Here is a 13,421-nt window from a genome sequence, read left to right on the forward strand (position 1 = left end):
TTATGTACCATTTTGAATTGTCGAAACTTTTATAAACAGGCTATTAACATTATTAGCATTTCTCTGAGCTACAGTGTGGGAACTAGACATAAAATGTCTAAACGGAGTTTCCAGCCTCGATAACCGACAGTGACGTATTCTCCATTTATTATGAATCGGGACTCCAAGGACAGCCACTTCAGTGTGTCAGTTGATCCTGGAACTCAGATTACCCTGTACCACTTGAGTGGAAGGGAGGTGAGGTCACGCAGGCTGGTTCACACCCAGGTCATCGATCACATCGACAACACCCCTAACAAGGAAGCGCTCATTTGGTTTCTTCTCAAGATGGAATTCAAGCCATGAGCATGAGCAATATCAGCCACAACCAGCCACATGTGAAGGTAAATAATGACGGTCAATGCTCATATAGCTCATTGTGTCAGACACTTACTGCGCTAAGTAGTCATTAACTCATTTAATATTCTCAATAATCCCGTAATGAAGGCACTATTATTATCCCCATTTCATAGATGAAGGAACCGAGGTTAGAAGACTTGCCCCAAATTACTCAGCTAGTTTGTTTCAGGCTGTGAACCAGTCTGGCTCCAGACTCTTGAACGGTATGATATACTGACTAAATCGGAGAAATATCATACAAATAAAATAAAAGGATTTTAAAATAAGCAGCCATTGGAGATAATCTAGCCCAAATGCTTCATTCACAGAGCGAGGACAAAGAGAGCGAATGCATAGTAGAGACAACTAGATATATATGCTTAGCGTTAATCTGGCAGATCATTGCCCCCAGAATATGGATTGCATGTCACAATTAAAGCTATAAAAAATCTTGCATTTTATTTGGTATGTCTCAAACAACACTTCTGAAGTGAATCGGCATGGCTTACGTTTCAAAGAAGAGGAGATAAATTTTAGGGGGAAAAAACTGGCAAAACCATTTCTTCCAAAAGGGAATCACAATGAAATGTCCTCTTCTGTGGGTCAAAACTATTATGACAATAATGTAAAAAGTCTTGAGATTTTATGAAGAATGACATAGAATCCCCATAGTCAAGGTATATGATCTTGTGACGAGAACCATAAAATATACTTAGTTTGAGGAGTTTCTTTTTTCCTATAAGTCTTCATGTCAGAGCTTCTCTGTCTCCCGATCCATCATCTTCAGAGAAAATAAGTATAAAAACTTCTTGAATATTCCTCAACTTTTCCATTTCATACTCTAAGGATTGCTTCAAAGAGAAAGTGATCTTATTTTATTTTCAGACTAGAATAAAAGGATTTGTGTAGTGCTATTCTTCAATAACCGAATAGGGGTAGTGTTATTACTATCTCCTATGACATCCAAGATTATTGTCCCAGTTATTATTATCTAACCAATCACCCCCAAAACTCACTGGGAAAAAACCATTTTAATATGGGTCAGCAATCTGACAGACATCACGTGTCTCGGCTCCTCCATGGCTGGGGCCCTAACTGGAAAGGCTTAAAGGCTGTAGGGACTGCTGGGAGCTAGAATCATCTGGAAGCCTTTCAGTCATACTGTTAGCCAGGCCTTCAATCCGGCTGCCGGCTGGAACGGCTACGGTTGGCTTCTCTGTATGGTCTATGTGGGCTGCTTGGGCTTCCAAACACTATGGCGCCGGGTTCTACGAGTCAGCGCCCCAAAATAGCAAGACGTGTGCCACAGTTACTATCCCGCCTCGGAAATCCTATGGTGCCGCTTAACTGCATTCTATCCCTCCAAGCAGTCACGAAGATCTGCTTAGGTTCAAGGGGAAGAATCAGAAGCCCTCCCTCTTCCAGCCCCCGGTGGGAGGAGTCTCGAGGTCACGTGGAAAGAGCCTGCGGAATAGGAGAAATTATTGAGGCCGTTTTTTGCGAAATAGCATCTGTCACACGCATGGAGTGGCGTTCCCCCCACATCTGATGTATTTGGCGATCTAGTACTACTAATTTCAAGCTATCTCACAGAAATATAAAGAAAAAATTAAACGATATCAGATACAACAGAGATCTCAGACAACAGGGCAGGAATTGAATAATTCTAAAATTCTTTATTAATTTCCAAGTGTCTGAACAGGCACACAGGAAGTTTTCAAAGAAGCAGATTAGAATCTATCAGACCGTGTGCAAAAACCTATTAAGTCACGCATGTGTGACATTAATTTCTGATTATTACCAAAAACCAAATGCCCGTCCATGGCCCATTGATTTTTTTTTTTCATTTATGAATTGGTACACTAGTTTTACTTCTAAGCATTTCGAAGCTTCAAGATCTGTTTACTATGCTCTTAGAACAATTTACAAAACTAATCAATTCTTAATAGTTTACACCACTCCTAATCGAAAACAACTTTCACATAATGATTCTCAATAAGGTAAATAGTTCAGTAGAGAGCACACAGCCACTGTCCAAAAGGGCAACATATGACAGTTTCACTAAGTGACAGAGTTCTAAAGTTAAATAAGAGTGCATGAAGGAATAGCACCGTGCCAAGAGCTTAGAATTTTGCCATTTTAATTCTAGCTTTTCTGATTACCCAAATTTACATGGGGCGATCAAACCCAAACAGACCCAAACAGCTTGGACCTGTTCCTGGGGCTCCAGGTGCATAGACTTAACTACTAAATATTAGACGCTTAGATGTCTCATCGGCACCTTGCAAAATATCCAGCCTTATACTTCTCTTCTCGTTGTCAACCCTGAGTCTTCAGTTCTCAGTCTCAGATGATGTTTGTAAGTGGCTGGCAGGATAAAGAAGTAGCTCCAAAATATTCCCGGATTCTAAATTTGTTATAAAGAATAAAAATGAGCAAAAATTAAGAATGCATGAGAAGCGACCAACGTGTTAGATAGTGTTCACCTAAGCCACATGAAAATTACCTTGGAGAGCTTTAAAAATTACAGATGATCAGACTTGTGAGTTTGGGAAATCCCGAAAGTGAAATGATAGGCACCCAACGTCCAGTCTGGGTACCTGCATATAATCTCAGGAATGCAAGAATAGAGATAGAATTAAATAGAGATTGAATAGAAATAGAATTAAAAAGATCTAAACATAACTAATTACCCTATAATCTGTCTAAAGAATGAATAGGTAAGGAATTATCTACATAGCATCTATAAAATAGAGTCTATTCTAGCCTTAATATAGATCTATCCCTCTGGAAGAGACGGATGCCGTAGGCTTCCATGGCTCAGTGTCACAAGCCATTAAATTCATCCCAATCCATTTTGATTTCATGCTCTCAAGAAACTTTGCATAGAATTTAGCTTTCTGCATAGATTAGCCTACAGGGAGAAAACGTGCAGATTGGCAAATATGAAGAGCTAGTCTCCTCATGGATATACTTCTCATTATAAATTTAAAATTTGCCTTCTGGTTCGTTCATCGGTCTTGGGAATTGGGTTAGTGTGAGTCGCCTCCAGGCATACTGAAAATACCCAGTCTGTTAGCTTAAAGGAGCTGAGGTGCAGACCTTGGTGAATCTATCAAAGTTGTGTCACCTGACCCGAAACAAAGAGCGGGCAAGAAAGAAGTGACTGCAGATTTTGGTTCTGTGCCCAACTGCTGAAAAAAAGGACCTAAAGCTGATACGCTATTTAACCCACAAGCCAAAACCGTGAACTGGCCTCAGCCTCCCAATCCCCTGACTCACCACTCACTGCTGGGTCTTCTTTAGGCATTTGAGGCCCCCTAGCTGTTCACTTTAACCAAATTCCACCCATGTAAAAATGTTGGAGCAGCGGGGGAGGGGTGCTCTCTACTCCAGCCCACATGGTTAATCCAATCAACCAAGCATGACAGCACAGCAAGGAGATGGAAAACTGGCCCACGGCTACCTGCTTTCAGCAGCTCAAGGGTATCTTGCATGCCTTCAGGGTGAGGCCACAGTCCCCACATGGTTTTCAGCTGGTCTACCTCTTTAGGCTCCTCTTTACGGGCTGCTCAGTCTCCAGCCCTGTGTCCTCTTATAGCTCTGGGCTTTTGGACACAGCGTTTACTCCCTCTTCCTAGAGGGCTCTGTCAGATGACTCTCCCAACCTGACATCCCCCACCGCCTGTATAATTTACTGGGCAGTCAGGATTCCACAGCGTTGCCACTTCAGTCCAAATGAATACATTTTTCCACACAGTCACCCTACCTTAGTCTTTGTCACACTGTTCTCTAATTTCTTGCCCACATTTCTGAGCCCCTACTAGACCTGTAAGCTACTCGAGGACAAGAACCATGTCTTGGCACTTAGTAGATGCTCCAGAAATAGACACTGTGGACAAAATATATAGAAGTCTCAATTATACTCATGTCTGCATCTCTTGAGTGATATAACTTTGATATTTTCATTTAGTTTCTTCTTTTATATACTAAAGTTAAAATTATTTGCCACCAACATCACCGATCCGCTTGCCGAAATCGGTAATGACAATTAAGAATTAATTTATCCTAGGGTGATGGGGACACTTTTCATGTACACCTTAGTATCCTTTGAAATTTGAACAATGTAAAAAGATAACTTATTCTTAAAAATAAATAAAACTTTAATTTAAAAATTCAGTGTCACAGTGAAAAATATACTTTACATACACATATACACTCATGAAATTCAAATTTCTTTGCCCAAACGTTGCCAAGTATTTCCATATGTATATGTCAATCCTAAAGCAAATATTTTTAAACTTCTTAGTTTTCTTTGCTAAAGAAGAATTCATCTCGAACTAAACTGATATGTAGAATAACCCGTTATATGTTTCAGGCAGCAAACATCCAGTTTTTGGAGGGGAAATAATATGATTTGAGTAGAACTCTTTTTTTAGGCAAGGCAACCCTTAGTTGACCTCACAGATTGCAAGGACCTTGTCAGCTTACGATCCTTTATTTTTTTATGCCTACAGCACCTGGTCTTCCTAGGTGGTCTCCCATCCAAGTACTAACCAGGCCCGACCCTGCTTAGCTTCCGAGATCAGACGGGATCCGGCTTGTTCAGGGTGGCATGGCCGGAGACAGAGTAGAACTTAAAAAAGTGGTAATAATAGTCAAAGAGAACTACCTACCCCTGAGGTATAACATTAAAATTATATTTTATATAAACCTAAGCATATTGCTAAAAATTAGTATGATTAGTATTTTGCAGTGTATTTCATATTTTTTTTTTTTAAAAAAAGATCTCCTCGAATCCAGAGTTCCTTTCCAAAGCAATGATTTCCAGGCATTTTCCTACTATTAGGTTATTTCATTTTATTAACATGTAAACAGAATTTTCAATCAAAGAACAAAGACTTCACTGTGAAAACTAAAAGCCTAAGACAGTGAATTGCTCATTTTTCACGAGTCCTGCTTGTAGCAGACTTCTGCAATTTGCTCCCAAGGAACAGGGTTTTTTCCCTTTAATCCTCCCCATGACTAGACTCATTTGTACCGACCCATCGCCTCATCCGACAGTCTCAAGGCACTTTACAAACAAGCACTTATCTTTATGCCTCTGGTGAAGAGGAAGGCAAGCATCAGCACCCCGCTTTACGGGTTGGCAAAATGAGGACGAGATGTGAGGACTTGCCCAGCACTGATAAATGTTAGATCACGCAAGGAGAGCGGCGAGGCTGAGCCTTCCCGGGTCTCGCTCACCTGGGAGCAGCCACACCGTTTCTCCCGAGAACCTGTCAGGTGCTTTAATGCACGTCGACAACCCACTCTCAGCTTTGGTTACGCGAATACAAGTCTGAGCGGGAAGAGCTTCCATCCTTCTGCCATAGAGAGGAAGGGAAAAGTCTAGTTTCATATTCCTCGAGAACTGAAACTTAGAAAGGCCTGCGTATGGCAACCCGAGCACCCCCAAAGTGGTCAATAGCAACATCTTCTTTCTTCTTTCTCGATTTAATTTAAAATACTTTTCAGGCCATGCCACCCTGAACGTGCCCGATCTCGTCTGATCTCGGAAGCTAAGCAGGGTCGGGACTGGTTAGTACTTGGATGGGAGACCACCTAGGAAGACCCGGTGCTGTAGGTGTGATAAATAAATAAAATACTTTTCACCAAGACATGCTTTTGCTAGACACGGAATCAGAAATGTGATACCACTTACTATGTACCACTTTACACATTGATTTCTTTAAATTAGGAAAGAAAAAAACCACCTTTGGATTTCAAAGGATGGATGATCACTAGACATACATGAAACACCTGCTAGAATATAAGCTTCATTCATAATAGTTTCTGCTGTGTCTGCGGCACTTAGCGCTGTGAGTCACTGATTCTCAATGACTCTCACTATGAGGAATATCAAATGTTTGGCCTGCACGGGAGAGGGGAAACGAGTAAGTGATGGGGAGAAAAGGGATTGCGAGCTAGAAATACAGAGGATGCCGTTTTTAAACTACATTTGCTTAGTGTCGGGGGGAAAAACTGCATTTAAATTCTAGTCCTAGCACCCATGGTTCGGGTGAGTCTGGTAAGTAACTTCAGCTCTCTGGGACTCATCTATAAAATGGATTAAACTCACAGGGTCCTTGTTAGGTTAGGAAAGGATGCATTTAAGTCCCCCAATAAAGGTGCAGCAGGCACTTAACAGGTTGGTTCTCTTCCGTTTTCATATTTTAAAAGATGGGGGGAGAGTTTCGATTTTACACATGCCCAGGAAAGCGGGGTAGCAGAGTCGCATTACAACGCGAGGCAGAGAAGCCCGTGGGCTCTAAATTAAAACCACGTGGGGGCAAACGCGAACCAAGAATGTCCAAACACTGGTGATCTGGAAGCCGGGAGATGACGACAGAGGGGCTCACGATTTTATTTTTTTTAAGTATGTTGGGAAATTTTCTATAATAAAAGGTTGAAATAATAATAATCATTTTTGAATGTACTAACTTTAAAAAGATGAGGGGGCAGGCTTGAGCGTCCCCCAAATCTGGGACTGAATCTTTACTTTCTACTCTGTGAACTTGGACAAGTTATTTTACCCTTCTGAGCTTCCATTTCCTCTCTTGTAAAAGGAATGTGGTTAGCAGACAGCCTCCTTCAGGGTCTGCCTCATCTTTTGAGCCAAGATCATGGTCTTCTTGTAGCAGCCCCCAACCAAGTACTGAGCAAGATGGTAGCCAATGTCACATACTCCTTGACCAGTGAATGAGCAAGGCAGAGGTACAAAGGCTTGGCCATTTCTGTCCAACATGAGACTCCTTAAAGGTAATCGTTGCTCTGGTGCTTCCTGCTGGTCCGGTAGAGACTGTCAGGCTGCACTGTGGTCTGATGACTCCGTCGGCCTAATCTCATTTGCTTCCTTTTCTATTCGCAGGTTATTATGTCTCAATCAAACTTAGTGCTCCTGACTCCATCTTCAAATCTTCTTTTTTGATGCTGGCCGTGAATGGTACTTACCTCGGAGGATCCTTGTGAAGACTAAATGAGATGATGGACGGAAAAACTTTGCACAGCACCTGGGACATGATGAGTCTGATAATCGGCAATGTCGATGACGATTACTCAATAGTGTTTAAGGCAACGGGGCACGGTGCATGTGAAAATATTACAAGAGCTATAGGGTTTATGTAATTATAAGCTATTTCTATTTTTACGACCCATAAAGAGAGTAGGCAAGTATAAGGTAGAAAGGAAATTCTCCTGCTGGACTGTACTCACTAAAACCACAGATATTAGTCTAAGAACTAATTCTTATTTAAAAATAAAACTCATTCTAATTACTAGAATGATATGCTCTAAATTATAGTTTAAAAGTTAACAGGTATTATAACTTCTGCAACAAAGAAACTGGAAGTTTCATCTTTTTTTTGTTGGTGGTGGTGGTAGTTCAAATCTATTCCTAGCATTAAACCATGGAGGCTGCTAAGCTTTACGTAAATTTAGCATAGAATTTACAAATCGGATGAGGTTTACGAGTTAAAAGTTGGTCCCAATTGGAAGACTATAATCAATCACTACTAAAAACTCATACACTTTCAATTTACTCCGTATATACATATTTGGCCCTTTTATGATTTTTAAAGTTTTTAACTGGACACATCACTAGGCTCAAGCGACTGTGAGTAAACACTACTAAAACAGGAAACAAATATTTCATTATAAACACTAATTCCAGATGATTTCACACCCACATTCTAAACTCTAATTAGACTAATTTCCCAGGATATGCAAGTAGTCTTGGTAGCTTGCAATTTTTAAGTGTCAAAATAAAGCCTTATTTTTAAATGTGGGTGGTGTTGATGAAACAAGTATGAGTAATACTTGCAGGAAACACAATATTAGCTTTAGCTGGGAAGTGGGTGACACTTGACTAGTCCTTCAAAGAAGTACTTTCCAGGTCACACGAATGTAAAGCAAGAGTTCTAATGTGGTCGCACAGGAAACACAGACACAGAACTCCCTTATGGTGCTTGAAATACAGTTTTGCCTACCACAAACGCCACTGACACAAACGTTCAGGATTAGACCTGACTTATAAAGTGAAGGCAACAAGCTAATATGTAAATATCAGCCACAAAATTGCCAGACCTCCCTGGTTTTGTTTAATATTTACTAACCAGGAAAGACTGTGCAAAGCCTGTTTCAAACGGGGAGGGAGCGATGACAGCATTAAATGTGATTTAGCCTTCTCTTCTGAGGCGGTTCTGCTTCAGTCACCATAGTTCCAGGAGTAACGTCTCCTCTGCTGGCCTTGCTATGTTTATTCCAAACGGAAATCCCCGAAGGGTTAGGGATAACGGGCAATAGACCGCTCCGAACTGCTGTTAGTGCTGCCCTCCATTTAGTATTCTGCAGGAAGGGGTCATAAGACGGAATTCTCTGAAACTTGGAACTATTCATAGTTAATTCCTTCAAGGTTAGAAAAGCATCAGTATTGCCTAGTTTAAAATTTTAACACATTATCAAGTGTTCTGATGTGAACACACACATACACGTTCCGCGTAAGCAGCATGAGAAACAGAAGAAACCCATCTTCGAGCCCTAAAAGAGGAAAAGAAGCTTAGCCTGTGTATTCGTGAAACTAAACCTGCTCTGAAAACTAAAGTCTATTAAAGAAGGTACCTAGAATTATAAAAAATGTTTACAACTGCCAAAGTGCAGAAAGGTGTCAAAATTATTACTTAAAAGAAAAAGCAGTCTACGGCCATGCCACCCTGAACGTGCCCGATCTCGTCTGATCTCGGAAGCTAAGCAGGGTCAGGCCTGGTTAGTACTTGGATGGGAGACCACCTAGGAAGACCGGGTGCTGTAGGCGTTAAAAAAATAATAACAATAAGATAAAAAAGCAAATGCTAAAACAAAAAGGAGAAAAAAGAATTCATCCGCTGATTCAGGAAATACTTATCAAACTCCTACTATGAGTCAGGCATTGTTCCCAGCAGCATTGGGAGAGAAGTTTCGTGTTGCCTTTTAAAAGTGCATATCACGAGCAGTGGCACCACAGTCAACACGCTGTTGAATGCACATCGTACGCCTGGCATTCTCCTAAAAGCACACATTAAAAAAATCACGTCCACCAAACTAATATAACATATCAAATGTCAATTCTAATCGAAGAAAAATTATGTACAGTCAACGCAGATGGCTTCTTAGTATGTCGACCGACGATATATTATTCAGGTCTCTCTGCTGACTTTCTTGCTTTCGGTATTTTCGCCTCCTCCATTTCCTATTAGCACTGAAGTAAAGAAATAAAGACGACGCAGAGGGTACTTGGAGACAGAAGTAGATTCTGTCCCTGAGCAATTTGTTAGCTGCGAAGAGTAGATGATGAGAAAAAGCTAAAATTTTCAAAGGATTTATTCACACTTCCCATTAATGATCAAGCTAAGGAAAAGTTGAACTGACAACTTCAATAACTTGTCACTTCTTTCTAATTAGTAGGTAAGAAAAAAAAAAACATTCAAATGTAAGAAACTCTTGCTTTGCTATTTCTCCCACGACCAGTCATGATTTCGACAAATCAGTGCAACCTACTTACCCTATTATCGTCACCTTTTAAACAAAGTCTTGAGTAAATCCATTTGGTTCTTAATCTCTTTTGTAAATCTCTTTTGACTCTGAATGTTGCAGACTAGAGTTAAGACCTACTGAAGTAACTAGATCTCTTTCAATGTATATAATGTGACTTAGATTCAGATCGATGTCTTGCACATAGTAGTTGTTCAATAAAAAATTTAAAAATGGGTTAAAAGACAATGTTATGAAGAGTCAAACCAATTTAATACAACCTAATCACTTTAAAACAGCCATTTACACTTCGCTGTGACCTTCTGATACAAACTAGAAAGTCCCAATTTAAATACAAACTACCGAGTAAAGTTATTACGAATGATGGGTTTTGAGTCCATTTTTATAGTTGCATAACTTCCTGCCATTTCATGATTTCTAAAAATTTCCTAGGATATGAACGTTTACTCCTATGCAGGCATTCGAAAAAAGAAAGAAAAGGAAGAGAGAAAAAAAGGTTTTACTCCCTCTATAAAGCAGGATGTGGCTTAAGAGTAAGCCTTCAATGTAGAGTGCACGTTAGAAACCCAGAGTTTTTAAAAGCCTATACAGACTTCGACGAAAGTCCTAAAGTGTGTGTATACCTGGTGGTATTTGTGAAGGTCTAGAAAAGCTGCAACCGCCTGATACAAATAACTCACCGCCACTGAAGCCATAGCTCCATCTCCCTCCATCTAGAAGCATCATTCTGCCAGGCTAGGCTTGAGCGCCCCATCATTATCTCATTATACATGTGCCTGGCCCCAAAGCCACCATTCAAGGAAAACCTTCAATCACTGCCCTGTGCTGGGCAACCCCACACTGCCCAACACACCGCACTCACTGAGTCTCTTGCCACTGGAGAACTGGAGTTTATTTTTCAGAACTCTTCATTACTCCAAAAAAAAAAAAAAAACCCTCAAAAAATAAATACATTAAAAAACTCAAATACTAAAAAAATAAGGCAACTGAAAATAGACAGCTTGTTGCCCTCATACTTCTTGGTGTTTTGCCTTAAAACTCAGATTTTTGCACTTAGTGCAAATAATGTGTTCATGCCTCTCCCCTCACTGAACTATAAGCACTCCGGGGCAAAGGCCAATACTCTAGTGGAATACTTTAAAACAAAACAAAACAACAACAAAAAAACACTTCACTGACATATATTTGCACATATACAACTGCTAAGTGACTCATTCTTCCTCAAAACTTAGCAAGTGAAAAAAAAATTCAAGTAGTTTATACAGCTTCTTCCTTAAAAAACTTTTCCAGTTACTTTTACTGTAGAAAAATTCAAGCAGATAAGGTAGAAAACAGTGTCACAAGCCCTGCTGTAACCCATCACCCAGCTTCGACAATGACCTAGTCATGACCACGTACTTGTTTCATCAACAGCCCCACCCACTACCACCCCAAATTCTTCTGAAGCAAACCTAAGACTTCATGTCATTCATATATATTCCAGGTCCAGAAACGCCTTGTCTTTGCCTTCCCTCCCACCCCTCCACCCCCCAAAAGTGCCTAGAATAATGCAGGCAGTTGGACCTGGTTTATCGTCTCCCTTGTCATAGCTGCCTCCCGGATTCTGGATCACCCTCCATAACGTTCACTGGTACCACTGTGAAATGCCGTCCAGTGTGTTCAGGCTCCTTAATCACAATCTGTTTCACTCAGAAATATAGTGTAGTTTCTCCCATAATCCCTTTCTCTTTTTTGAACAAGTGGGGAAAAAAGATCGTGCCAAAATTTCTATTCTCTTGATAAAAATTACTTCTGTTGTTCTCCCCCCCCCCCAAAACACCCCAGACAAGCAAAAAAGAGCTAAAGGGAGTGGAGCAGGAATAGAAAAGAAATACGACGTTTAAAATGGTAGATTCCACCTAATTTGGCGTGTGCGAATATTTAAAACCATCTTCTATTTCATTTTTAAAATGAGTATTTGTAAACATCAGCCAGTATCTTGGGTTCCTTTAGACAGAGGATGTTTATTAAATGAATTATCTTAATTTACGGGAGCTATTGCCTTCAGGATTCTGGTACTGATAACGGTGGCTGCTTCCGAGCCTAAGACATGGTTATGCAAAAACAATTAAAGCCAAAAATAATAATAATAATATTTAAGAGAGGATGCGCTCAGTTTCTACAGCTGCTCTAACCTTGTTTTATTTTGACGTCAGATTTCTCGGCCTCAGCCAGGACAACAACCACCACCCCACTTTCTCCTCCACGCCCTTTACAAATGGAATTCCAAAAGGAGGCACTTTTCGAGTTCATCGTGGGAAATGTCTCATCTTGAGAACATTTCAGTGCAATAATTGAGATTTCATTCATTCCTCTCTCTGGACATTGCACTGCCCAACCCTTGTCCAGTGGTCTCCCCAGAAATGCAGAAGAAGTCGGGGAAACGAGCTCCATTCCACAAGCCACAGCCACTCCGCCGGGGGAATGGCCTGTGCACGGCCTCAGCATCTCCTGCTCGCTCTGGTCTGGGGCTTCCAGACACCGGGCTCCTGATTTACCCACTACACCCCCAAGTTAAGGACCCGGGTGGAGCGCCCCTCCCCGCCAACTTTCCCCCATTTTCAACTGTTTCCTCGAAGCAGTAAAAGAGTTATTACCCCGCGAAGGCCTCTTCCCGAAGGTGATAACACAAAATCTCCCCCTAACTCCGGCTAGTTTCCCCTCCAGGCCAAACGCCGCAGCCCCCACTTCAAATCCAGGATGTCAGCTGCCTCTGAAGAACTACAAGTGCGCCGCAAACTGCCACAGGTCAGAAGTCCTCGCCTCTAGAGGGAAGACACCACTTCCCGCCCCTGCGCCCCCAAACCCAAGATCTGGGACCCAGCCCCGCCGAGGCCGCCGCGCCCCCTGGAGGAGCGCCGGATCCGCCTGCACCTTCGCGCAGAGAAAGCAGCCCTAGGAACTCGGGAAAGGGCGCCCTACTGAATAACGCAGCCCCCCAAACCCGAGGGCCTCCACGCCCCCATGGAAGCCGACCCGCGGCGCAGCGGTTACACACCCCGAGGGATTAAGGGTCTTCCCAACCCACGCCGCTGGCCTTGGGGCGCCGCGGGGGGGCCCAAATCCGCACCCCCTGCTCAGGCCGCGGGCGGACCCGGACCCGCGCCCCACGCTCAGGTCGCCGTGGGGACGCATACCAGCTCCCCTCGCTTCTGAAGAGCGAATCCGGCGCGCACATCCTGCTCAGGCCAAGGCCCACAGGGGGCACCCGGACCCCGCCTTGGCCAGGCCGCTGGGACCCCGACTGGCGCGTCTTCGCGTCCACCGGGGCGGCCCGGCCCCGGCGCGCCAGGCGCCTCCCCCGCAGCCCCAGCCCCTCACTCACCCAGAGCTCGGTGCCCCAGCTCATGGTGCAGGGGGCGGGAAGGGGCGCGCCGCGCGGCAGGCGCGGCTCTCCGGTCCCCCTCCCCGGCGATCCGTTCGCCCCTCGAGATCCT

At 42.6% G+C, this 13,421-nt stretch overlaps 1 protein-coding gene, 2 non-coding genes and 1 pseudogene across 14 annotated transcripts in view; 2 read left to right on the forward strand and 2 right to left on the reverse strand.

Annotated features, from left to right (window-relative positions):
* Nucleotides 1-13,415, reverse strand: part of FNBP1 (formin binding protein 1) — a 111,295-nt gene extending 97,880 nt beyond the window's left edge. For all 12 annotated transcript variants that reach the window (XM_025051172.1, XM_025051171.1, XM_025051168.1 and 9 more), the window contains exon 1: nt 13,310-13,415. In XM_025051172.1, coding sequence (XP_024906940.1) covers nt 13,310-13,333 — 24 coding nt within the window. In that variant the 5' untranslated portion in view covers nt 13,334-13,415. The remainder of the gene's footprint in view (nt 1-13,309) is intronic.
* On the reverse strand, nt 4,887-5,005 carry LOC112484857. The gene has a single exon (XR_003048264.1). It is a non-coding gene; the product is annotated as a 5S ribosomal RNA (ribosomal RNA).
* On the forward strand, nt 5,889-6,006 carry LOC112484890 (annotated as a pseudogene).
* LOC112484877 lies at nt 9,111-9,229 on the forward strand. Its single transcript, XR_003048272.1, has one exon. It is a non-coding gene; the product is annotated as a 5S ribosomal RNA (ribosomal RNA).
* Nucleotides 13,416-13,421: the final 6 nt, after the last annotated feature.

The sequence above is a fragment of the Pteropus alecto genome, unplaced genomic scaffold (assembly GCF_000325575.1).
Source record: "Pteropus alecto unplaced genomic scaffold, ASM32557v1 scaffold67, whole genome shotgun sequence".
Taxonomy (NCBI): Eukaryota; Metazoa; Chordata; class Mammalia; order Chiroptera; family Pteropodidae; genus Pteropus; species Pteropus alecto.